The 26,161-nt window shown below is 40.7% G+C and overlaps 1 protein-coding gene across 1 annotated transcript in view; it reads left to right on the plus strand.

Moving 5' to 3' along the window:
* The window catches only part of VAPB (VAMP associated protein B and C), a 33,778-nt gene that overhangs the window by 865 nt on the left and 6,752 nt on the right, over nucleotides 1-26,161 (plus strand). Inside the window, exons 2-4 of the mRNA XM_042045679.1 lie at nucleotides 15,455-15,607; nucleotides 23,100-23,203; nucleotides 25,422-25,502. Coding sequence (XP_041901613.1) covers nucleotides 15,455-15,607; nucleotides 23,100-23,203; nucleotides 25,422-25,502 — 338 coding nt within the window. The remainder of the gene's footprint in view (nucleotides 1-15,454; nucleotides 15,608-23,099; nucleotides 23,204-25,421; nucleotides 25,503-26,161) is intronic.

A 26,161-nucleotide genomic window follows, 5' to 3' on the forward strand; every position in this document is an offset into this window, starting at 1 on the left:
CCCCCGGGCCCCCTTCAGCGCTGCCGCACCCGCGGCGCGGGTGGGGGCGGCTCGCGGGGCCGGCGCGGGGGTGTCCCGGCCGCCGCCTTCCCCGGCCGGCCGCGGGAACACCGGGCTCTGCCCGGCTGACCTTCCCGGGGGCGGCGGCCCGGGAGAGGGGGGGACCTCGCGGGGCAGCGGCGGGAGCAGGGGTGCGTTCCCCCAGGCGCCGCCGGGGGTGTGTGCGCGGCCCCAGCCGAAAGATCTGGTGCTGTAATGTAGGACAGCGATGTCCGTGAGGTAGGACTGGGAACCCAGGTGTCACAAACCCTAGGAATGGATAAAGGGCTTAATCAAACGACAAAACCAGGAAATTGCTAGCTGTGATGCTGTTTAAGTGCTTTGCGTGGCTCTTCGGTATAAAATCTAGAGGGAGGAAGGATGTTGGGAATAAGATAAGAAATAAGGGTTTCTTCTGTAACGTGTCCCAGGCACTGTGGGGTTGTAATCGTGTCTCTGGCCAAAAACACGAGGCCCCTGGCCAGGTGCTGGGCAGCACTTCCTGGCTTTTCCTGCTTATTATTATCATTATAATTTAGCGAGCCGTTTGGCTAAATAAGTCACGAATAGTCTGCCTGTGTGAAAATCCATCCTTTAAATAAAAGTCTTGAATGGGTTTGGGCTTCCACTGGCACTGAAACTCCTGTCTTGCAGCCTGACAGCACAGCTGTAATACAATATTCTGGGATTACAAATAAGTAATCAGAAAGTTTATTTATGCGACCAAAGTCAGAGGTGTTTTATAGCTTTGCTTGATTTTCTGGCAAATATGCTTTTTTAAAAAATAGAGATTCATTTATTGGCCTCTGGTAAAAATAATACTCCTTTAAAAAAAGCTTTCATGTACATTTTTAAATATAGGGGAGGTCTTTACCAGTTTTTGTTAGTAAGTATATTTGAACTAATAATATGAAGTGGGTTTTATCAAACAGCCTGTTAATAAACACTGGGGGGAATGAATATATCTTTGTTGTAAGCTGAAGTTGTTATGGCAGCAGTATCAAACATGCTTAAGAAGGAAACTATTGTTGTTTTGACATTCTTTGTGTTAAGTATGATTAGATGAAGATCAGCTCTTGTTCTGGATAAAATTGCTTTCAGCAAACAAGCAAATCCAAGCTCAGGTGGGCAAAAAGTGGGGCCTTAATTGGCACTGACTTGCTAATGAGACATAATTGTGGTTCAGGGTTTGTTTTTCTTTCTTCATTTCATCACAGGTAGATACAAACCTTGCCAGACTCTGTTTTTTCTTGAAGTAATGATAATTTGTCAGGCTGTCTTTCTTTCAGATGGGGTTCTGGGCTAAATAACCAGCAGCCATTGAAGTTAAATCAACTAGCCATAGCACTTTTGGTTGCCAGATCTTTAGCCAGCAATGCATACTCCTTATAACACAAAATGCTACTTGACTAACTGCAGCTATTAAATGGCTTAGTTTCAAAGTACACTTAAATATTAATGTTCAAACAGACTTAATGCTGCCGGCAGCATTCATATGCTTTGGCAGTACCTCTGCCTTACAGTCCTTTCTAGCAAGCAGTGCTGACCGCTGCCCTTCATTCAGGAAACACCAGATTGAAGTATTCATGAAGTAAATTCTGCTCTAAGCATTTCTTGCCCTACTGATCTTGTGATGACATACCTGCCTGGTGATATGGCTGAAATGATATTGTCACCTTTGTAAATAGTTGTATTTGTTTCCAGATTGTTCCTTGGCCCCGTCCTAGTAGATCCAGACTGACAGAGGTCATGGAGCTGCTGGCTGGTACAGGCGCCTCATGGTGTGTGCTGAAAGACCTGGTGCTTAATGTAGGAAAATGAGATTGGACCATAAACCAAACACTGGAAATGGTGAAGGGCTGAATCCAAATGCAGACAGGTAGAAAAAGCAGGAAATTGTTCGCCTGATGCTTTTTAAAGGCTCTGTGTAGCTCTTCAGTATAAAATTTAGAGGAAGGTAGGATCTTGGGAATAATATAGCAAATGAGGATTTCTTGTATGATGTGTCCCATTCACTTTGGGGTTGCAACCATGGCCTGCACTTTCATTTCTGAAGGGCTGAAGACCATTTTAAAGAAGCTTTTGCAGCCCCTTGGTTTTGCAGTGAATCTCATAAATTCGTTTGGTGCTCTGTTTCAAAATACTGTGCTTGCGTCTCGTTTGAAAAAAATATCAAAGGAGTTTTTCATGCTGGAATTTTTTTTCACAGCATGTGAACATGAGCAGGGGTTGTCTTTCCTCCCGCCTCGCATCTCCTACAGCAGAGCACACATACTCCAAAATAGCATCAGCGTGTGCTGTGCTGAAATGCAGCTGTGAGTCGTGGGAGGCTGGACACCATTAGGTGGCTGAAGGTGCCCATTTCCTTGCCCTGGTCTTTGATGCCATGTGAAATCGGAGCTTCTCTGTCTTGCCAGTGACTTCTTCCACTTTTTGGTTGCTGTAGGTTTGCAAAAAAATTATCCAGCTAAAGGTTTACAGCTCAGCCTTTACTGGTAACAAATGGTGAAAAAGAACATTGTTGTTGGTATATGTGACATTTACATTTATGTTTCCCTTTCTTCTTTTTTTCTATCTAAGAGATGACATCAATCTGCCGAGAATTTATTACAACATTCAGGGCTCTGACTTTAAGAATTGCTAGATTTAAACCTGGACAAGGATGTGGAATTGTGCTGCAGGATGCCTCCTGCACCTGGCAGGATTGCTGCCCACCAAGGCTGATCTGTCTTTTCACCATATGTGCCCACCAGGAGTAGAGATCGGCTGTTTAATGTCAGCAAGTAAAATTTTGTTAAAATACTGCATATTATAGAACTCCCCTGGGTTTGTAGTGTTGGAGATGTTGTTGCATATTTGCAGATGTAGGGTGCTGGGGCAGTGCTGCTCAGGAGGGGTGGCACGGATGGGAGGTGGCAGAGGCTGAGGGACATTTTGGTAGTGTTTCTGGAGGTTTGCTCCAGGTTAGGCTGGACTTATGACTCAGCACTCTGTCCGTGCTCCCCAAGTGGCTCCCGGCAGTACTGCCAAACAGGGATTAGTGCCTTGCTAAACTCTGCAAGTCGTGCCAGTTGGAAATGCAGGTTCCTGTCCCCAGTATGTGATTCTGTACCTGTGCAATATGTCACTGTGTGGCTTTGCCTTGTGCAAAAGGCACAACAATAAACCAGAACAGCCGATCCTCTCCAGTCCTAACAGAGCGGATTCAGCCCTGGCCTGGGGCTGTCAGCTCAGGTGCAAGCCCTGGGTACATCAGAGCTGCAGCCCAAAGGTGTGGCCCGTATCCATGTGCTCAGTCCAACACTGCATCTACAGCACTGGAAATGTTCAGTATTTAGTGTTTAGCCACAATCCTGTGCAGTTTGTGTGACCTGTGCTTCTGTTGTTGGGTGGCTGCCACTCCCTGCTGAGACACTTTGAGCTCCCCAGGTCAGCCTAAGGAAACTCCAGCCAGATCTGTTCATTGCAGTGAGGGTGTGCAAAGCCTCCTGTGTCTGACAGGAATATCCCGTTCCTACCAGATACCAGGCTAAGGCTCTTCAGTCCAGCAGTCCAGTAACATTTGGGATGTGAGATTAGAGTTTGCTGAAGCTGCAGCTGCCAAGCCTCAGAAGAGAGGTTAAGGGCATGTGGACTGTTCACTTACATCTGTGTCCCTGTCCTGATCCATGGTAATGGTTGAATCACTCCTGCACTGAAGGTATTGAGAGGAATTTGACTTTGTGCTCATTCTCTTCTGTATTGGATAAATAGGAATTTCTAGTCACAGGCCATATAAAATAGTGACAGCATTGTGAGAATTTGGCTGTTTAGGATAATTAATATGCATCTTTTAAGCTAAGCATTTATGTGCTCTTTTCATTAAACTCTTAGAGCCCTCCTGGTATTCACAGCAGAATGGCAGTCAGTACTAGGATTTCTTTGCTCTTTGAAGGCTGCTGTGCCAATGGCTGTCTGCTTTTCTGCTGAAAAATGTACCAGCCCTTGCTTCCCTTTGTCTGGCCTGATTCCAAGTCAAGTCATTGTTACTGCATTAAATAGGAGTAAACCTGTACATTTCTCTACGTATTTGAATTTAATTACCAAATTAGAGTCTTCAAAAGAGGACGTAGTATTTAAATAACAGGCAGGCTTCCTAAATCTAAACAGATTTATCCTAAAATATATCCCAATTATCAAACAAAATCAGTCCTTTTCTAGTGCAATTCATGTTACACTCACTTTTCTTGCAGCTTAGCTAAAATCAATAACTTATTCTATTAAGCGTTTGTTTAGTTGTACAGACCTGCTACATCTCACTGAATTATTCTGATTTCACGTGCTCCATTGGTTTTATAATTAATTCATGACTTTGCATAGTCTCTTCACTTTAAGAGAGAGGTGTTAGGAGGGAAAAAACTGGAGGTAAAAGAGGGTAGCGATGCACTGTGAGTGTCTTCAAACACATCTCATTTTTTTGAAAGGTGGATAAATTGAAGATTGTGGTTCTCTTGAGCTTCCTTAATCTGCTGGTGTCCTGTACACCAGAGACACAACACTAACAGCTCCACTGGGAAAGAAGAGAGGGATTGTACATGTGGGACTAACAGAAATTTGAAACTCTGAATAGGATGGTGGGAACACCAAAGAACAATTGAGATGCGTGAAGCAGTCAAGGAGGTTTAACTGCATCTTCTGTTAAATTTAATTAATGTATTTAGGTCTCCCAAGACTATTTCCAAAAATACCACAATCTCCTTGAAGGCTTTGGTCAATGTGATTTATGGGTTAAGGACTTTTGAATAATTTTGTACTGCACAGATTTTAAGAATTCCAGTTGAAGTTACGAGCATTAATAGGATCAAAGTATTACTATTTCAGGGAAAGACCTAATGCAGTGATAAAATTTGTTACTTGGCCATTGCTTCTCTTAGTTTTGTGGGATTTTATGTTTTAAATGTGATCAACTCCTTGCCTTTACTGTGCAGAATGGGACACATACATTCACAACTTCCAGTTCCTTGGGAATCCCATGTTTGTCCATGGATTTTCAGCTCACTTTGAGCTATGGAGCTATTGCAATGATACGTGAAAAAGTTTTTCAAGTTTGTTATTTAAAGCTCATTGGGATGGCAGCCTGCCAGTCTGATTTGGTTGCTGCGATGTGACCTCTATTCATCACTTCAGAAGATATATCTGATAACAGATTATGTTGAAAATACAGATGGAAGGGGTGGCTCTCTCAAGTCCTAGGAGCATGGCTATCATGGCAAAATAAAGACACAGTTAATGTGTCAGAGTGGATGCAGGTTCACACTGGTACTTAGCAGTAAATTGTATTTACCAGCTGCTGCCCTGCATGCCATGTGCAGTGTCCTGTCACCCGTGAAAGGAATACGGAGTAAAAATTTATACAGCAGTTCCTGATAGTGCCTTCTCATTGGAAAATAAATTATTACCTATTTTTCCTCATTGCATGGGTTTTATAAATTAAAAACTTACCAGTAGTCGTGTAATGCTTTATTTCTTCTAAAATAGGTTAGCTACCATTAAATAGAAGAATGAATTCTGTTTAGTTGCTCTCTAATTCAGAATTAGGATTGTAAAAATTCAAGTACAAACCTTTAAATAGATTGTCAGATCTGTTTTGAAACTCAACTGGAAAAAAGGCATCATCCCCATAGCAAATGATCCAACTTCATGAGCTCAGGTCAGCTTACATCTATGAACAAATACCCAATTTAAAAAGCAGCTTAATTTGTTCTATGCAGCCAGCTCTGGAAGGTATTGATTGCATCAAATGAGTTTTGGATCAAATGAACAACTTCTACATATGTTATAATGCAATTTTTGTAGGAAACTGGGGGAGTGAGGGTTTGTCTTGTTTCTGAGTGCCTCTGCTTTCTGCCCAGCTGAGGTGGTGCAGGAATCAAATGACCCTTGCTAATTCTGCCCACATCTTGCAGTCACACTCATTTTCTACTATCTTGTTACCATATTGGTCTTATATTTGCTGCCTGCTGGGAACAGCTAATAACTACTGAATGCATTTCATAGTTGGTACCATAACAGCCTCTTCACTTTCCCTGTCAGTGTGGCTGCTTGGCTTTGAAAGCCTTATTGATGGTGTTTGCAACAGTTCTGTTTGTGGTGGTGACAGCTGTTGTTTCAGACTTAAATTTCATCTTTGTATTTGTAAGAAACGTGATCTTTAACATTATCATCTTGCTGCTGCAATTGTTGTTTTGTTGGCGTTTTTTCTGCAAGTAAATCCTCACTGATTAGACCAGGAACTCTTCCCAGTTGGAGCCCTCTCCCCTCTGGATGAGGGACTGGCACTGGTGTGACAGTTCCTACCACAAGTAACACTGAAGGTCCTTTGTCTTCCTATGTGATGACCAGAGGCAGAAAGGAAGCCTATTTTACATACATATATGAATATTTAAGTACCAGTTTGTCCAAGCTAGGGGTTAGATTCATGCTAAATCTCTTCCTCTGTCATTTGACCCAGAATTTTTTCAATATATAAACCCTTTCAATGCTTTGTAGACCAAAATGTCTGTAGAGCCATATAGGATATTTTCTGAGATGCCAGGGATGTTGTTGAGTTTAAAATTTGGCCTGCTAGGCAACCTTTTGTAAAGAGGGATTTGTGCCGTGGGTCTGGAACAGCTGTCACGGTCTTGCTGTCATTGGAAATGTATGCAAAGCAAATCACCATTGCCCTGTTTAATTCAGGGCAGGGTAGAGGTGCACACGGATCGAAGTGATCGCGTGTTCACACCAGCAACACAACCCAGACTGAGGGCTGAGTCTGTCCTTTCTCTATTAGAGCTGTTCTGAAAATTGCTCAATTCAACTGTAATTCTCCTGGCCTCAAAAACGTTTGTACAGATTGGATACTGCTGCTGCCTGCAGTACTTACCCCACGTTTTTATAAATACTTTATGAAAATAATCTCTTTACTAAACTACTTTAGTGTCTGGTTCTCTGAGCTGTAAACGAAGTCCCTTATACCATGGTGCATGGATTAAAGATTTTATCATTCTAAATTTAATCCTGTTTTCTTGGTTGGTTTCCATGAGAGGTGGAAAAATAGAGAAGGGGGAGGTTTGCCTGGTGATCCAGTTACTTAGGATGCAGATTATAAAATCATGTAGGTGTGGGGATCACTATGGAGCCAAATCTTATGTTTCTGCAAGCAATTTAAAAGACAAATTAGTTGTGCTTGTAGAAGGCATGCCAAATGACTATGTAATTCTTTCAAGAAAAAAAATTGCACTTTTGTGTTTTTCCCAAGACTGCTCCTTTTTTCATCACACCAGTTACTTCATCCTCACTGATGCTTCTGATGTTTCTCCCAGCAGTTCACCCTCTCTCTTGTGCAATTTTATGTTTGTTGCCTGTTGATATTTGCAATTAGTGTTTCTTGTGATATGTGAATTAACAATTTATTTTATGTTTTCTCAAAGTATTTTCATTTCCTCTGGTTTGTGATGTCTCTTCTTCTGGCCTTCCTATATTTTTACCAGACTAGGAGCAAAAATCTAAGGGTAGTAACATTTTTTTTTCCCCTTAATTTTTGTATAGCTGGTATTACACTGTGCTTACTGATGTCATACAGTGGTGCAGATGATCATAGAATCATGGAATTGTTTAGATTGGAAAAGACAGAAGTTTAGGCTTGAAGAACACGACTTGACATTTGTTTCTTGTTCTATGCCACACATATAAACTGTCAGATTTTTTTTTTTCAGTCAAGTTTTCTCACTGCTGCTGCCTAATTTCTGATTTTGTTTTGCTTTCTTTTTCCCTTTGGTCCTGAAAGTACAATTAATAGGCTGGTTTTCAAGTGACTCCCCTGAAATATATCTTGCTAAACTCAGGATTCCTTCCTTATTTGTAGCCATAAATAGTATCCCACTGTCTATTTTATGTGGCTTGGTTTTTTTTTTAACTTATTAGAAAAGCAGCTATTCTTTGTGCATCCCCAGAATATCTAATTTTGTTTGTTTCTTCTGGTATTTTCAATTTATGCACAGTTTTGCACTTAAAATATTTGCTATTTAAGTTGCACATCAAATTTCTCTATTTGAGGAGTATACGTGAGCATAAAATTGGAGTAGTTAAGTTGCTCCTTCCCGAACATTTTAATGTGCATTTGAAATGGAGATGAGTGATGAAATTAGACCAGGAAAAAAATCACTTTAGGAGAAAAAGTGTAGCTTGGATTGATGATTGAAATCAGGGTGGTTCTTCCAGGGAAACATTTTGCACTGACTTCAGTCTTTAGCAGTGTTTTTGTCGGGGAGGTTTGCACATCAGGGCTTCATTGCTCTTTTGCTGCATCCCCACTTCTCCTGGGAGCCTGGGCTTTGTTTTTGTCCTTTCTATGCCCCATGGATGGAGCTCCAGGCTGTGTCTAAGGAGGTGCCATACTCTAAGTGGATCTGGCTACATCATAGTTATTGAAGGAGATGCAGCTGCTGTGCCACTGTTTCCTGAGCTGTTTCCATACCTGGACAGAGTTGGTTCATGTGATATTTGTGTGCAGAACGAGCAAAGTAATACAATATGTTTGGCACTTGGTTCTAAAAGGATCTGAAAGCACAGCTGAAACAGAGATACACCTCTGAAAGCTCACCAAGGCTGCTCTCAGTCTCTTTATGCAAGTGTGTGCAGAAATCTGTTTTAACTTTATGATGCAGAGAAAATAGTTCATGTTGTGTGATTTTGTTGCTGAAGTTTGCTGTAGGTAACGTTTTTGGGTATAAGAAAACTCTGAAGAGATCGGTTGGGAAAAAAACAAATGACACTGATACCAAAATTATACGAAGAACATATTCTTCTATTTCTCTTGGCAAGCTTATGTGTGGCCTCTCAGTTCTTACAACTCTGAAGTCAGACTGTTAATGATCCTCTGAGGGATAAAAGGTGACAAAAATTACATACTAATATATACCCTGAAAATAGTCTTCAGTCTCATATTTGTTTGGGGTTTGGGTATTTTTCCCAACTAAGCATGAGGCATGCTCTGAGAAAAAGAGTTTATGCCAGAATAGGCCAGGGAAGGACACTGATTAATCCATCTAAATGGAATAACTTACTGCCAACCTTGCTCCAACTTTGGCATCTGGATCATGTAATTTTGTTGGATTTCTTCACCTTTTTTTTTTTTATTCTCTTAGGTCACTTTATTGATGCATACTTCTTAAAAAAATTGCTCCACTGCATCAGCTATTGCATAGGGAGTGATGTGGATGTTGCTTCTATTTTTGTAATATTTTTTCATCCAGGCATCCACTGCTTGACACAGCAGAAGTGGAAGAGACCACTCCCCTCCTGTCACTTTGCTTCAAGGGCTCTTTTGGGTGAGGAGGTGGGTGCTGGGAGTGAAGATACTGATTCCACAGGGTGGGGCTTTGTAGCTAATTCCTTTTAAAATCTGAGCTGAGGTCAAAAGCTTGGCAAGTGGTTTACACAAGGATTTGTTTTTTAAAATAATTAGCAAATTTGGGGGATTTGGGTTCTCTCAGTGAGTTAGTTGTGAAATCAGATATTTATGCAACACAGGCTCTTCTTGTTTCTGATTTTTTGACTTCTTTGATTTCAAAAATTGCGGATGCTCGCTTAATTATGAAAGTCTCCAGAGCCAGATGATGATGATGATTAAACCTTGGCACATGGTACTTTTAAAAACACTAATCTTCACAAGATTCTGTGTAATTAGGTAAGTATTCTCCTTACTTGACGGAGAGTGAAACTATAAGGGTCCAAACCTGCTTCTGTTTTGGAGTTGATGTCAACTCTTAAGGCTTTTAATAGCAGAAGATCAAGCCCTTAAGTGATTTGTCTAAAGACAAGTAAGGTGGTGGGAGAGTTTGAGTGTATCTTGGGTGTTCTTGATTCTCAGGCACCTGGCTGATAGCTCAAGATGTCTTGCTTGACATTTCAGCTCTTTTCGTTTTAGTGTTTATCTTCAAAGGTCATCAGCTTTATATATGACTTTAAAAAGGAGCATGCAGTAAGTCAAGTTCTTCACCTGTTATTGAGCCTTCTTGCACACCACTACTGGTTTTATTTTGCCTGTCTGTAATGCTGATAGACATCCACAAAAATAAAATGGGAGAGCCCATGGAAATAAAACAAAATCACTTGGTGCCGTCAGAGGCAGTAAAGGAACTGAGAAACCACTCAGATGTGAAGATGGGAAGAGTTGCAGGTAGAAAGACTGAACTAATCAGATGGAGAGATGGGTGTGGTGGCTTTTTGATGGTGCTGACATCTCTCTCTAGAGCAGGGCAAGGGGCATCCCCAGTTTGAAGGGCTGGTGGAGCTAGGGGGAGGCACTTAATGCCCTGGGAGAGGGGCCAGCGTGGGGTGTGGAATGGGGAAGGGATAAGTATCACATTCAGCCCCCATCCTCTCCACTCACACAGGGTCAGTGTGGCTCTTTCACTGGATTAGTTACTGCTCCATGTGGACATCTACCCATCACATGTAGGATTTGGGCTCTTGGGAATAGTCACAAAGCAATTTTGGTTTCCCCTCTAATGCTTTCTACTATCTCCCTTATTAAAGATTCTTCAGTTACCTTTCTATGGCTGATTAATGTGTCAGGTGATTAATGACTTTCATCTGACACATCAGTGGGATTAAACCATGGTGAAATACGTCCTTCCCCTCCTATTATTGCATTCCACTGCTTTCCACAAAGGAAGTACAAGAGAGGTTATCTCATGAGAAGCTCTGCCTGTATTTCTGCCTGTTTCCAATTACCTTGCTGTTGGATGCATGTCTGTGGTGAGCTGGAGTTGCAAAAGTTGTTTAGGGGAAGATGCTGAAAGTGCATCTAAAACACTCTGGGAATAACATGGGCAGTTTGATGAGAATTTATTCTTAGTCTTGTGGATCAATGGCTGCCAGTTGAACATGACTATGATTGTATCAAGTATTCCTGCAGTGCTTTTCTTGGAAAAGTTCACTACATTTTTTAGAGATGTCTAGCTTTTAGCAGATGAGAATTTGCATTAAATAAAAGTACCAAAAAAATGATGCATGTGCCTTAATTACTTTCAGCAGCTATGCCAACACTGCAAGTGTGACTGCAGCACGTATGCCCAGATGTGCTTGCAAGCTTTAACCTACAACTGTGAGACCTTAAATTGGCAGAATGCTGTGCAGGAAGATGCAGTTTCCCTGATGCCAGATCTGAGTGCTGCGTGTTCTGGCTGAAAACTGATTCTCCTTTTTCTCTTCCCCACTGCCCCCTCCCTCTCTCCCTGCCTGGTAAGTGGATTAATTTCCAGCCCCAGCAGCTCCCTGGCTCTGCTCTTGGCCCATGCAGAGGAACACAGTGCAACTTGCACAGGCAGCTGGTGGAGACGAGATGCCAGACCACCTCCCCTTTCAGCAGTGAGATGGACTCATGCAGGAATTAAGCAACCCTGTGGCCCACCTGATGTGTGTAGTTAATTGTAAAGATGTAGTGAAAATTGCAGGTACAGATCTGCAGAGGACTGTCCCTGCTGGGTTTGAATGTTCCTGCTCAAGCCTGGGCCATCAAAGCTTTCCCTCTGCTGGTACTTATGCTAAATTCTTTCATGTGCCAAACAGCATGAGGACTGATTATTTGCCATGCCAAAGCATGGAATTTTGGTTAAAGTGGGGATGGTTGTATTAAGATGTAGTACAAATGATGTGGCTGTGTAATGTGGTTTCTTTGAGGAGCGCGTGGCAAGGAACTCACAGTGAGTACTGTGCTCATCAAAAAGTTATCAGCCTGGATTTGCTGGTACAATTATGGGCAATTTCTATTGCAGTGAGAGTTACTTAAAATTTAAATAGAGTTGACATCATGTTCCTTTGACCTAATTCCCAGACTTTTGTATTATTACTAAAATGGTGTGGGATATTACAATGCCATATGCTGCAGAATGGCTCTCTTAGGAAAGATTGATACAGCACTGGTGTTTGAATAGGAAATGGAGTGTAGAAAATTCTGAGATAACACTGTGATCTTCAAACGTGAAGGGTTGGATGTGTGGTGCCTGGGTGAAAAGCCACAGTTCAGAAATAAGCCTGATGAAAAGTAGTCCTATGAAAAACCAGCATACCTCTTACTGCTTGTTGTTTCATGAGTATAGGAGGTAATGTTTCCTTTCCTTCCGGTAATACTGGTTGTTTGTGTATGACTAGATGCCCACTTTGCATTAACACAAGTTGACTTTATTTTGGCAGGAGAAAGTCACCAAGCCCTTGTGGAATATTTCAGACTTTCTGCACCAAATTCAATTTACTACATTCTTCCTTCTAGACAGCTTGCTCCCGTGACAACCCCATGTCGGATGATGCATGTACAGATCCTGTTTCCCATAACTTTGTCCTTGGGATGACACCAGTGGCATTTTTCTCATGATCTTTGAAAAACACGTGAGAAAAACATTTGGGATGATTTTAAAGTGCAAATTGTCATTTGGAAAGCACCCTGCCTTACTATGAGTTCAACTTATCTAGAAATATTATGAGCAATCGAAAAAACATTCAAAACAAAATAACGTGATTAAGTACGGGTTGTGGGTTTTAAGAGTCAGTCTTCACTTGTGGCTTTTACCCAAGTACCATCCAGATGCACCAGTCTGGCTTAACTGTGCTCTCAGCCCACCTTGGAAGTACAACCATTGTCCAGGTGTTGCATAAACTTGTATAAATAGTCCATCCACTTGTAATGAGGACAAAGTTACCGGAAAAAAGTGAAGAGTGTTTTCTCTTACTGTATGTGAGTGTGAGTGCAGAAGTCCCAATGCCTTGCATTGGAAAATGAAGCTCCAGAGTCAATGTGCATCTCGCATGGTTGTTAATACCCACACCAGCCTTATCTACAATGCTCAAATCCAGATGCTGGAAAGCAAAGGTGTATCTCTAGTGCAGAATTAGCTTATGTCTATCCTGAGATAAGTTCTCCCACATAGCCCAACCTCTCCAGAAAACCTGTAATTTTGGCTACAGTAATCCAACAACAGGCGACCAAGGTTTCATTTCAGCCTGAGTTGGCAGTCCGTGGGCCTTGCTCTTAAAAGGCAGGCCAGCCAAGTGGTAATATTTCACTGCCATGCCCCAATTACCCCTGAGTAATACCTTGTGGTCTGTTTATTTTTTTACACACGTCAGGACACCTTAATGGCACGTTAATGCTGCATTTGTCTGCTGTGTTTTGCTTTGCTTTGAACAGCAGTGCCATAAGGAGTGTGCCTGCACACAGGTTTGCTGGAAGCAGATGTCAACCTTCTAGTATAGTTATGGTGGCTGTAAAACCTGTAATTTGGGGGAAATGTAGCTAAAGAAACTGTTTATGGTTTAGTGGACAAAACAGAAGAGGAAACACCAAGCAGACAAGAAGAAATGAGTTCCGTCTGCCGAAAGGTTTTGCTGCCAAATATTTTGGTATGATCTATGTTAGCAATAAGTAACTCCATTTGGAAATTATTTTCCAGACAGAATTGTTGTCGTATTACTATTTCAAACAGCAGCTCTGTGCTGGGGCACACAAATCCCGCACACATTCATGGATCAGCCAAGTAAAAACATGGTATTTCCCCCAGGAAATCTATCCCAGCATGCAGACCAGTAAAGCACTACTGAGGATGCAGCTGCATATGTAGGGCTTTGTACAGCCAACCCTCCCTCTGTGCTGGAACAGCTCAAGCTGTAATTTTTTAGTAAAGACACATCCTTATTGCTTAGGCATCCTATAATTTCTTCTGAAATGTTAGATTTCTCCCAGTTGGAGCTGTTTTGAAGATCTGCTACTGTCCTTACACACCTAATGTTTGCTGGATTTTTCTGATTGTTTGGCTTGTTTAACTTCTTTAACACCTCATGGCTGCTTCTGGCCAGTTATTTTCCATTAACTTAAAGTCTCTCCCTGCATGCAGAACACAGAGAAAATTTGACAGTTGTGTTTCATTCTCTTTCACATCTCAATGTTTCACCAGGCACAATTGTAATGAAACCTTTGCCATGGGATCTGAAAATTTTATTGCTTCAATTTTTGTTTGCTCCCGTGTTGGATTGCAAAGCTGGTTTGCTCAGAGTGCAAACAGAAATGGTGCTGCCTTGTTGTCTGGTTGGGGTTGTTATATGTGTGATTGTTTTGAGGCTTTTTCCCTTCTAATTACTTTAAACTAATTGGATCAAGGATAGAGGTTGCAGGACTGTAGTACTGTAAGAGCTGGATTAAACATTGTCTTAGGAGACAAATTTGTGTAGAGTAAGAAGCAAACTTGAATTACATCAAGCCATCCATGCTGTGAGAGGAGGGTGGCGGAATGCTGCCTGCCAATATTTTTATCATTGTCATTTTCCCTTTTTCAATTTTAGGGCTGCCATTTCTGCAAGGAAAAGTTTGATGCTTTTTTCTGACCAATTTGTTTTTACTCCTGAGGGCAGATGAAGGTATTTTATTCAGGCATCAAATTAATCACTTCTGTGGAGAAAACAGTTGATCAAAGTGTGGTTATATTTCTTTTAATTTTACTTCTTTACCGCCTGTAAAGCACTGTAGTTGTGTGCTACCTGTCTGATTTATCAGTGCCATGTAAGAAATCAGACTTTCTTCTCCCTGAGGGATTTGGGAGTTTCAATTAGGTAGTGAGCCTGAGAGAAATGGATTTGCCTGCACTTGGTGTTGCAGATCTTGACAATGGTTTGATTTTGGCTTTGCTAATATGGAAATCTTTGCCAATGCTCTCAGTGTCTAAAAATTTTCTTATTTCCACATGGTTATTTCCTGTCCTGGGTGAGATAGGCTATTTTATTTATTCTGGTTTATAATTTCTAGCTGCCAAGAGAGTTTATTAAAAAAAAAAACAAAACAAAAAAACCACAAAAAATCACAAAAAAAACTTGGTAGTGAAAGGAGATGTAGCCTAAATGCTTGTCTTGCTGGTTTTGGTATGACATTCCTGAATACATGGTGGAATCCTAGTTCTGTGGAGGTCCAGCTTCATGTGCAGATGGGTCTGTGGTAGTCCTTGATTCCCATTCCGTGCCTGGTTAACAAACTGTACTGTACTCACTACTTACCATCTACAGCATGGGTATTTGTTGGTATCTCTGCTAGCCTGGGTTTCAGTGACTAGAATGGAGCAACTGTGACACAGCAGGGAATTTGGCATCCTTTGAATGCCATGTTGTGGTGTTGGCACAATGTGTGAATGATTTCCCCCTTTTGTTTTGCTGTTAATGATGAGCTCTTGGGCTGGGGCCTGGCGGCAGCCTCAGCTTTGCGTGCATGATTAGCTGTACGTGCTGCAGATGGAAATTGAACATCTAATTACTTTATAAGATTTGTGAACAGAGATTTAGAGCCTGCTTAGGCTCTGCTTGAAAAGTGTTTTCTGTGTGATTTCAAGTCTGCTTTTGCTCTCCTCCTCAGGTCCTTTCACAGATGTGGTCACTACAAACCTGAAGCTCGGCAACCCCACGGACAGAAATGTGTGCTTCAAAGTTAAGACCACAGCACCACGTAGATACTGTGTAAGGCCCAACAGTGGAATTATCGATGCAGGAACATCAATTAATGTTTCTGGTAAGCCATTCAAGCAGTTCTTTGGTGACTGAAAATTGCTTCTTATAATCAGTTATTTCTTGGAATGCCTCGCAGCCTGAAAGTATTTTGGTGAATCCAAGAAGCTGTGTTTTCCTGGAGAAGCAACCATTTCATATATCCTTACCTCCCTTACTCCTGGTCTAGCAGTAATAGGTTGGGTCTTACATCTTGTTTTGGAGAGGAAAAAGGCGGAAATACATAAATGATTGATATGGTTCGTTAACAGCCTCAGCCAACGTATCCAAACCAGTCCTGCTGCAGCCCTGCCCTCCCTGTGGGATTATTTTTGTACAGTTAGTTTTTTGCCAGCTTAAGTTCCTGAACCAGCTCACCACGGGGTCAGACAAGTGCTTGGATGAGCACATTGAAGGAAGAATAAAACTGGGTGGACTGTATCCCCTGGTTTAGACCGGTGTGGGCTGATGCCAAACTGCCTTTGATTTAACCAACAATGAAAACATTTACTTTCAAACCGTGCTTGTTTTGTGTGCCTTGAAGATTCAGTATCCTTTGGTGTTAAAAATGTCAAGTGACTAAATCTTTGCTGTTGCATAGGAAAAGTTAATGATTTTCTCTAATGAGTCAGTAGCTCTTGACTTGCCTAAGTTTGGTAATGGAAAAGCAAAGGAGTGGCTTACTTTGAGAGCATAAAGAGCTGAGTATTCTCCCAAACAGAATGTCTGTGTATTATTAACTTTCTGATGGTATATTTTCTCAATGACATCTCTGATCCATGTTCTTAATAAAGAATTCGATCAAAGCATTTAGTTGTGGCATATTGGATGAATGAGGTCAGACTTTAGTTAAGAACATTATTTCTCTAAACATGCAGATTTGCTTTGCTATTTCTAAAAATAAAAAAAAAAATACTGGCATGATAAGAAATATTATTGATAGGTTATACACTTTGCTCCTACCAACCTCTTTTAGCCTGGAATAAAAAATCTGGGAAGCTAAAACCACTGCTTTTTACTTGAAAAAAATCAACATGTAGAAATCAAGAGTTCAGTTTCTTACTTAATAAAATGTAAAATATTTAAACACCTCCCCCTTGGAGAGAAATTGCTCCAACAAAATACAAATTGATTCCAAACCCACTTTGCACTGTAAAATTAAGCAACTCTAATCCTGTAAGTCTTCTTACACATGCCCATATTTGCACACTCATTGATCTGTTGTCTCTGGGATTTCTGTGCTGTCAAATTGAGTGTGCAAAGGGCTACAGGATTGTGCCTCCCTTGCAGTTAATCCCAGGGGAATGTCACAGTGAGGAAGTAACCAGGGAAGTGTGGGAGCTCCAGGTGGGGCAGGCAAAGTGCTTCTGCTTCAGGAGAGGGCCAGCACATACCCAATGAGCTCTGAAATGACTAATATGTAAATGAAAAAGCTCTCTGGAGAGAAATGGAGATTTTTAAAAGTCGGGACAATTCCCAAGTAAAGCTGTCTGTCATCTATACTAGCTGCAGGCAAGCATATCAAATGCATTGAAATCAATGAAATGATAATGAAAATTAGCATGGTTTCTAGCTACAAATTATCTTCATGCTATAAAAATGTGGATGCTTTTCATCTTGCAGATGAACTTTGAAAATTAAAAGCCTGCTTCCTTTGCAGGCTCTTACCAGGCTTTTTGAAATGTTGTCTTGATCTCAGTGTTGAGTAGTGTATTAAAGTTCTGCTTACAAGTGCCCCTTAGCTCCACCTTGAGCAAATACAGTGCAGACAAGTGTTGTAGGAACCATCTCTTGTTATGCTCCCAGCAGCTTGCTTTTCCAGCCTGACCCTTCCCAGTGGCACACCAGGTAGAGTGTGGTTCTAGTCCACGGTTTAAAGTATCCCCTTATGAGACTGCTGTGCTAACCCTGAGCTGTGCTTTGCTTTTGCCTACATAGCTTTAAGAATTTCCCTTTTCTGATAACCTTATTTGCAGTGATTTTTGGTTTGGTTAGTGTGGAAAATGGTTGTGGTATATTAAATCACAAGCTCATCCGTATTCTAGTATTTCCGTGCTGATAATAGCAGTGGTAATAAATAATGATCCTAAATTGCCAGTCCTTACATTAACATTATATTTTAAAATGCAAGTAGCACACTTTTGTTGTTCCCTAGGTATATATTAAGCTCCTTAAAACATGCATGGGACCTAATATTGGACTTGAAGATGGCACTGTCTTTGGTTCTGATCAGCAGGTGGGATCCTTTGGATAGGAGGGATCAAAGAGGGGACTGCCATTAACTTGCAGAATATAATTGTTTTCAGATTCACAGAAAGGGGGAAAGATGTGTTTAACCTTTGCTTTGGAGTAATGTTGCTTGAGAACAGAGGACTGATTTTGGAGTTAATGAAGTGAAAAATAAATAGAATTTGGTTCTTTGTTTCTGTATCAGTTACCTTTTCAGTCATTTAATTCAAGTCTTGCACAAGGCATAAAACCAGGACTTGAATAAATAAGACTTGAATTCCTCCAAACCTAGTGAAAATACTACCGATGAGAAATTATTAAACTATAGTTAATTCAGTAATTTCTGGACACTTAAGCTAATTGGGCTGTATTTGCTATATGCAATCTTGTCCTCTTTGCAGTTGCTGACAGGCTTTACCACAGCCACTGATAGCAGTGCATTGGTGCTGCACTTGGTCTCCAAAAAATCAGTGCCTAAGCATTTGTTAGTCTCAGAGAATATTACTGCCTGAAGCTGAATTTGGGACAGCCTCTTCCTTCTTGCACTGTAGTAACCAGATGCCTTTCTTATACTCCTGTGAAACTGTCTGTACTATTTTGCTGCAAGTAAATGAGAAGATATTCTGCTCTAAGAGGCAGCAGTTCCATTTTATTTCACACTAATATGATGGCTCATTTAAACACGTACAAAATGCTAGAAAAATAAAGCTCACTTTAATCTAGTAGAGTCTCAAATGCTGCCTTCTTATGCCATATCACAGCTTTTGCTAAATACCAGCATTTGAGGCCCTGTCAGCATGTGCAGCCTGCTGGGATGGCAGGTTTGGAGCCCGTGTTTTCACCTGTTATATAATGGCATGTAATTTTAACAGCTGAGTTTATGTAACTGTCGGGAAGCGTATGTGTGCACTGTCATCTGATTCCATTGCATTGGGGCTGCAATACTTGGGAAAAAGAGTATTTGCACACATTCCGCTGCTGTTAAGCATGTCTGATTTCAGCAAAGATAGCTGATTTTGTGGCTTTGAAGTCTAAATAAAAAGCATGAATGGATTACAAAGGAAAAGTGAAGGAATGCCAGCAGATGCTGGTGAGTCTGCAATAGGTGTATAAGGGGGAGAGAGGAATTGCAGATGGTACCATCTGTGCACAGTGTCCCACTGAACAGAGCAGTCTGAACATGCCTCCTAAAAATGGGGAGGAGCTGACATTAGCCTTGGGTTGCTGTCAAATATCCAGGGAGGGATTTTTAGTCTTTTGTGAGCTTGCCTGGCTTTGAAAAGGCATTGCCTTGAGCAGGGATGGAGCTGCAGCCCTGTGCTCTGCAGTCGCAGTGGGTCTGCCCCATTCCCTCAGGCACCGATTGTGTCCCATCCACTGCTGCGTTCCCAGACTTTCCTTGGCAGTGTCACTCCTGTGCCCTGTTCCCAAGGAGCTCCCAGGACTCTGCAGAAACTACCAGTTTTGGGGTTGTTCTTGCCTGCCTGCTTTAAAATTTTATCTTGGTCCTCACAGATTCAAAACTTATTAGTATTATTGAAATATTTACAGAAATTTTATGTTTATTTATGTAAACATGGACAAAGATGGAATGGTGCAGTGGATTCTTGCTTGTTTCTGTAGATGTGTCTTTTGCTCACCTCTGTCAGAGCTGATGGAATTCCACAAGGATCTTGAGGCTCACCCCTGTTTCTGGTTGGGATATTTTATGTGACATAAGTGTGGTAGGTTTGATCCATCCAGACCATGAATTCTGTGCATTGCCATTTGGGAAATTGATTGATAAAGCTAGAAAAGAAAAAATAGATTGATAGTGTATTGAAGGAGCTGCTTAAGAATGAACAGTGATATGGATGGAAATGTGATAGCAGGGAGCTACTAGTTACGTTTCTTAAAAGTGATTCTTGGTTCTAATCTTGTTTAATGCTTTTACAAGCAATTCTGGAAAAAAAGAGTACACTAAAAATCCTGATGATGTTGTAAAGTTGGGAGATTGAAGGTATGCAGCAGAATTAGGTGTCCTTGAAGGCTACAGTAAGAGAAATGGGATGCGTTTCATCAGAAAAACTGCAAAATCACATATTTGGAGTATAAAATACTCTTGCTGTAATTCCAAGCTTGTTAAATGAAGGGGCCTGATGGGGGTGAGCAAGATGCTGACATAATGTGGCTGTGAGTAAAGCAAATGTAGCATCATGTATCTGGATAAGGAAAGAGGTGAGAGGGCATAAATACTGTGATTCAGGGCGTTAGTAAAGTTTCCTGCATGTATAATTAGAGGAGCTCAAACCAAAAGAGGTGCAGAGGATGAATGGGGAGCCTGACCCAGAGAGGACCCACCAAGTCTGGCTTAAGTTTACCAGAAGGCCAAGAGTTGCCATGATTGATGTCTCAGAGGGTGCCAGAAGTAAATGACTCTTCCCGTTCTCTGGTATTTCAGCATAAGGGTAGTGTTGGTCCAGGACCAAGTAAACAGGCCATTAATAAATTCAGATGGAAACTAGAGGAAGGTTGCTGACTGTCTGAGCTGGGAGACTTTTCTGTTCCTTTTGCTCTTGGAAAGGACAGCTAGATCCTAGCAGGTGTTAAAGGTGTTCCCTGCTTCAGATTTCCTCTGTTCCTTGAGAAAGCTGGTTTATTCTAGGAAAACCAGAGGAGTTTAATGCTTCTGTCATTGTGACTAACTTTGCCAGTATACTGTTCCATGGAAAAGAAGGAGCATGTTGAGTGGTCAGTGCCTCTCCTTGGCTCTCTACAGAGCGCAAAATGCTGGGGATATTGCAGGAATGTGTGAGAAAACTGATGTCCATTGATCTCTCAGTGACTCTGCAGTTTTTGCTTGTGGTAAAACAGTGCTGGTGCTTGAGCTGTAGGGTGAGCAGCTTGGGAAGTGGTTGAGGTATCTCTGCCTGATGGATGCTGCTGCCAGTAAACTTGAAGATCATATTAATATATTTTTTTTTCTTAAAAAATATTCTTGCAACATATCTGACTTCTGATGAAAGCTGAAACTTCTGACCAGATGGGACAACTGATGTGATAAGGCATTTTGTAGGAACACTCTTTTCACATAAGTTTTGCATAAGGTTTGTGTTTTCCATTCAGAACAAAGGAGCCACATCCCCAGTAGCAATTTCTCCAGCAATTAGGGCAGTTTTATGAAACTGATCTTTCACAGAAACCCCACTAGTATGTGGATAAATATTAAAATGGCTTGGTTTCCTCTTGAAAAAACAACATATTTTTGAGCTTCCCATCTGGCTTACAAGACATTTGCTGAATAATTGTGTCAATGTGGCTTTCATGTATTGATCTAAAAATACAAGTGCTACCAACGTCTGTGCTGTCAAGCCCTCTCTGGCTCTTGTGGTTCAGTGAATGGAGCTTGGAAAGCTCGTTTGGCATTCCAGGATGGATTCAGCACTGTCCCTTGGGAAGTGAGGATTTTCAAATGAGCTGATAGTTGCACTCAGCAAAGCAAGCTGAAAAAACCACAATCTGTAGAAGTTCCATAAATGCTGGATAGTTCTGACTATCCAGTTGGATCTTACACATTATGTAGATTTTAAATTATTTAAGTGTCTACTGAATCGTTAAAAAAACTGGTGTTCACGGACAAAATCTCTCTAACAAATTGCTTCTAACTCCTAGCTAAAGTTTAACTCTTCATAATCTTGACTCACTACTACAGAGGAGAAAAAGCGATGCTGCTGCTTTTCAGTGATGTGTCAGACAGTGTTGAAATAGTTGTGCTTTCACAGTGCAGTCACTCCTGTTTGGAAAATACTTAGTTTGGAATAATATACCGAGTACTGCAAGGTGAATTTAAAATGTATATATAATTTTTAAAGCACCTCATCTGAGAGAATTTATTGCCTTCCTTCTCTTTGGGCTTTAAAAGGCATGTGGTTGTTGATGGCCACAGACTGTGTGCACATTAGAGATGATACAGCCATAACATACCCTGCTCATTAAGGGAGGCAGATTGGTTTGTCTTGCCTTCATTTGCAACAAATGGGGTCTTTGGATATTGCTTTTATATGACAAACCCCTGCAATTAGTGTGTATGAATTTGGGCACATAATGTTAGTAGCACCAGTACTTGAAAATGGTCCTAATTCTTGAACTGCTTCTCTTCGTAGTGATTGAATTGAGGAGCTGAACTAAGACCGGTCATAAAATGTGAATTTTTAAACCTTACACCATTTTTTTCTGTTAGCAGTAATAGCAGTATTTGCAAGCTTCATTTGCAGTTTGAGGGGGTGGTGGCTTTTTGCAGTTTCTAATAACATGTTTGTGTTGCTTATTTTCACATGTTCTGTCTCACTTTGAAGCCAAACTCCTGTTTATTAATGTCCTGACAGCTGAATATCCAGGTGTCACTCACAAATGTGGGGGTTCCAAGTGACCGTTGTGATTAAAGAATATTCCATGTAAATGGAATACCCAGCTGCCCCTCTTCGGCTTGCTTTAACCCAACAGCAAAGACATGGAAATTCCCAAATTAAATAAAAGCACACACACTCTAAACCTGCTGTTCCTTCCTCTCTGTACCCTGAACACAGTCGTTCTCTTCATAAGTAAATTTTGGAATGCTTTTGATTTTTTGAATGAAGATAAATACATTCCTTGCATACCTTTCATAGGCAAAGTTTGCATCACATTTAACTATAAACTTCCAGCTATAAATTGGTAACAAACCTTCAGTAACTTATTTGTGGAAGAGAAATACTTGCACTTGATAAAGCAAATACCATGAGACTCTTAAACTTTGTAGAGGAAATTTCCATCTCGAGACTTGAACTTCAGGGTTTACAATGTTTGACTTCGCCTCTGTAGCTTTTCTTGGTCACCATTAGCAATATTGTGTGTACAGCTCATCAAAATGCTTGTTACTTCTGCCCCAAGGATGGAGCAAGACAAAAAGATGCTGCCTTGGAAAATTTCTCCCTCTGTCCCAGAAGATACATAAATTATCCTATTTCCTATAAATTACTATTGTTATCTTGCCATAGCTGTGTACAGAATATTGTAGAGTGATCAGCATTTCCAGAATTCTCAGACAAAAGTCTAGACAGACTGAGAAAATCTGGTTTTCTTGCTTCCTTTCCGAATTCTGGTTTAAAGTGAGGTTCCTGATCTCTCAACTGCTGCTTTGGTCATAACAACAGACAACTTGAAACCATTTTAATGTTTGTTTTTCTGAAATCTGGTAACTGTGTCATCAGTGCATGACTCTGCACCAGAGCAATGTTAATGCCATGTGTTCTGGGGTTTTTTTCTTTCAGTGATGCTACAGCCTTTTGACTATGACCCTAATGAGAAAAGTAAACACAAGTTTATGGTTCAGTCTATGTTTGCTCCAGCTGATACTTCAGATATGGAAGCAGTAGTAAGTATTGAAATAATTTTAAATGGATTTCTTTCTAATTGTATAACTTTTAAGTCCTTTTACTGCGTTCTTTAAGGACTGTTGTTAAACCACGCTGGAATGGTCCTTGAAAGCTTTTCCAGATTTACAACTCTGCATGGCAGGGAATGTTCTGTTATTTTGAGCCCCAGGAACCTTGTACTGAAAGTTGGTGTCTGTGGTTGCTTCTCTAGGAAGCTGCTGTCAGTAATGGGATGACAAGTCATGAAACAAGTCGTTGTAGTTTTTTGCAGTATATCCTTTAGAAAGGCCAGCTTGAACCATATATTCTAAGGATATACAGAATATATTCAAAATCTGTATCATCTTATATATTTTATGCATCTACTCTCAGTCTTGAGTCTTCTCTTGAGCAGCTCTTTTTGCAAGATGCAAGAGGATGATTTACAAGTATGGTATTTTCCTTTATCCCTACCTGTGTCTGCTGTGGCTTTGTAAATGAAAGGCCCTCATAGATTCTGTCCTGTGAATTACAAATGAAAGTAGTAGAAATATGTAGGTGCTGGAGCAGAGAAGGACAAAAGACATAGAAAGACCATCAGGCTACAGTAAGACAGCCTGGAAAGCAGTAAACCCTTATGTCAGCTGGTGGCTTTCCTTTACCAGCAAGATTTGCCCCCAGAAGAAGGCGCAAGGAAGCTTTCTCTAGCCTGGCTTTTGTTAGCTTGAGAGAACACTCAGTGGCTATTGAGGACACAATATAAAAAAGGAAAAAGACCATTACTCTAAAAGTGTGTGGCTTGTGTGTGCTACTTAAAAACAAAAAAGCCAACCCAGAAGAACTCTACAGTAGTCCTTACAATATGTGTCTTCTTCTCAACATCTTCTTAAAGCTGGGGGGCTCTGCAGGTTAATAATTTCCCTTCTGAAACTGATTTATGGAACTATATTTATTTAATGGGCTCAAAATAAGATCCAGTGGGAGAAACAGCAATAGTAATAAAATGTCTGCATCACTAGAAAGATAAGCCAGTCTGCCTTTCTTTCGAGCTCTTTAATTTTTATGAGTTACTTTATACCATGACAAGTGTTATTCTGCTGGCAAAGAATGTTTTTTAGTACCTATATGGGCCTTTCAGTTTTCCAGAGCTCTCCAGACCAATATGATTCCTTTTCCTGTAACACTTTGATCAGTTCTCAGTTTTGTTACCACTCTCCAGATCTCTTCCTATTCTGGATGAACAGGTGAGACCAGTTATGGGAGTACTATAAAGCTTTCAACACTTCACAGGCAGCCAAGGAGCTCAAAATAGAACTCTGACTTCAGCCCCAGCAAAGCTGAACTACGATTCAGCTGTTTAGGATGGGTTAAATACTACTCCAGATTGCACGGGCTTAGCCATAATTTGTCACCTACTTGAGATGTACTGAGGAATACCAAGCTACCAGGAGGATGGTCAAAGTGAAGAGGAGCACGTGAGAACTCCAGGATATCAGTGTGGACACTTCTTGCTGTTTATTACCACTGAGAATAAATCTTTTCACTTCAGGGTTACAGCTGACACTGAGTAGAGATTTATCACTGCTGATCCCTATCAAAAAGATTGCAAGGAATCTTGTTTATGGCAGACTCCCCAGCTGAAGGGGAGAGAAGGTGTGAGGGCAAGTTATCCCTCTGTAGGTAGCACATCTGGTGCTGTTCAGACATTGATGCTGAAAAGTGAGGATGTGGAAAACAAGGAGGGGGAAGAACAGTCCTGTAGTTCATTCCAGAAGAAAAGCTCATGTGAAATTTTAAAATTTTGAATAGAAACTCCACTGGGCAAAGAGTTGAGAACTCACACTGTGATTGATTTGGGGGCTTGTTATCTTTCCCTTCCCTTGAATTCGCACCTCCTTTTTCTTTTTTTTTCTTTTTTTTTTTTTAAGCAGGCCCATAACTCCCCCTGTCTCTGCTAATTACTCTGACACAGCTCCCAGTTCTCTCATAAATTACCTGTGGAAGTTTCAGACTATTTAGAATGATTTACTTCATAGTATCTGGTCTGTCTTTATGATACCACTCAGTTATGTATTTGATCTCATTTTTCATTCTGTATGTGGATAATGGCAATGTGCTAAACACCTGCGGGTTTTTTCTGAGTGAAATGGTGTGATTTGTTTACATAATGCACTGCATTTCCAACCTCCCTGATTATACTAATATGTTTAATATTAAATTAATATTAACTTATTCCAGTGGAAAGAAGCAAAACCGGAAGAACTCATGGATTCGAAACTTAGGTGTGTGTTTGAGCTACCAGCAGAAAATGATAAGCCTGTGAGTATTTTCAGATGCATATTGAGTGATTTAACTTAATACCACAGTAAATCCTGTGAAATGGCATGTTTATTCAGACAGCTATATAAGCACAAGACAGAAGCCTCTGTTTCACTGCCTGGATGGCATTACCCTTCATAAACACAATATAAACTATTTAAAATATTGGTAATCCTTGGTGTAACTAGCAGCCAGTTTGAACATAAGTGCAGCAGTAGCACAAAGCAATTTTTGAGTTGATCTGTTTTCATTTAGTGAACAGTCACAGGATAAAGATTACTTAAAAAAAGATTAAAGATGCTGATTGCTGGTTGTGAAGCTCAGAGTTTATACTGAAGCAGTTGTAACTATCAGCAATGTAAATTTGCCTGTCCAACACTCCCCTTTGCTTCCTTGGTACAACACTTATTTTGGCAAGTAAATTGGTAGAAAGCTGGTGAGGAAGGCACAAAAGCAGTTAGGAATTATATTGCAATCCTAATATTGTAGGATCCTTTTTTAGGGTAATGAACATATTAATTTCTAATGGAAGTATGTAGTGTGCAATGTAGAACTGATAATGGATTGAATAAAATGAAAAATGCTTCCTAATGTGCAGGTACTAAAGGCACAGTTGTTCTACTTTGCACTGAACAGTGTAATTAGGATTATGTAGTTGA

Source organism: Corvus kubaryi, unplaced genomic scaffold (genome assembly GCF_017639235.1).
Source record: "Corvus kubaryi isolate FWS band 111438036 unplaced genomic scaffold, C.kubaryi_AGA036_p1.0 134, whole genome shotgun sequence".
NCBI classification, from domain to species: Eukaryota; Metazoa; Chordata; class Aves; order Passeriformes; family Corvidae; genus Corvus; species Corvus kubaryi.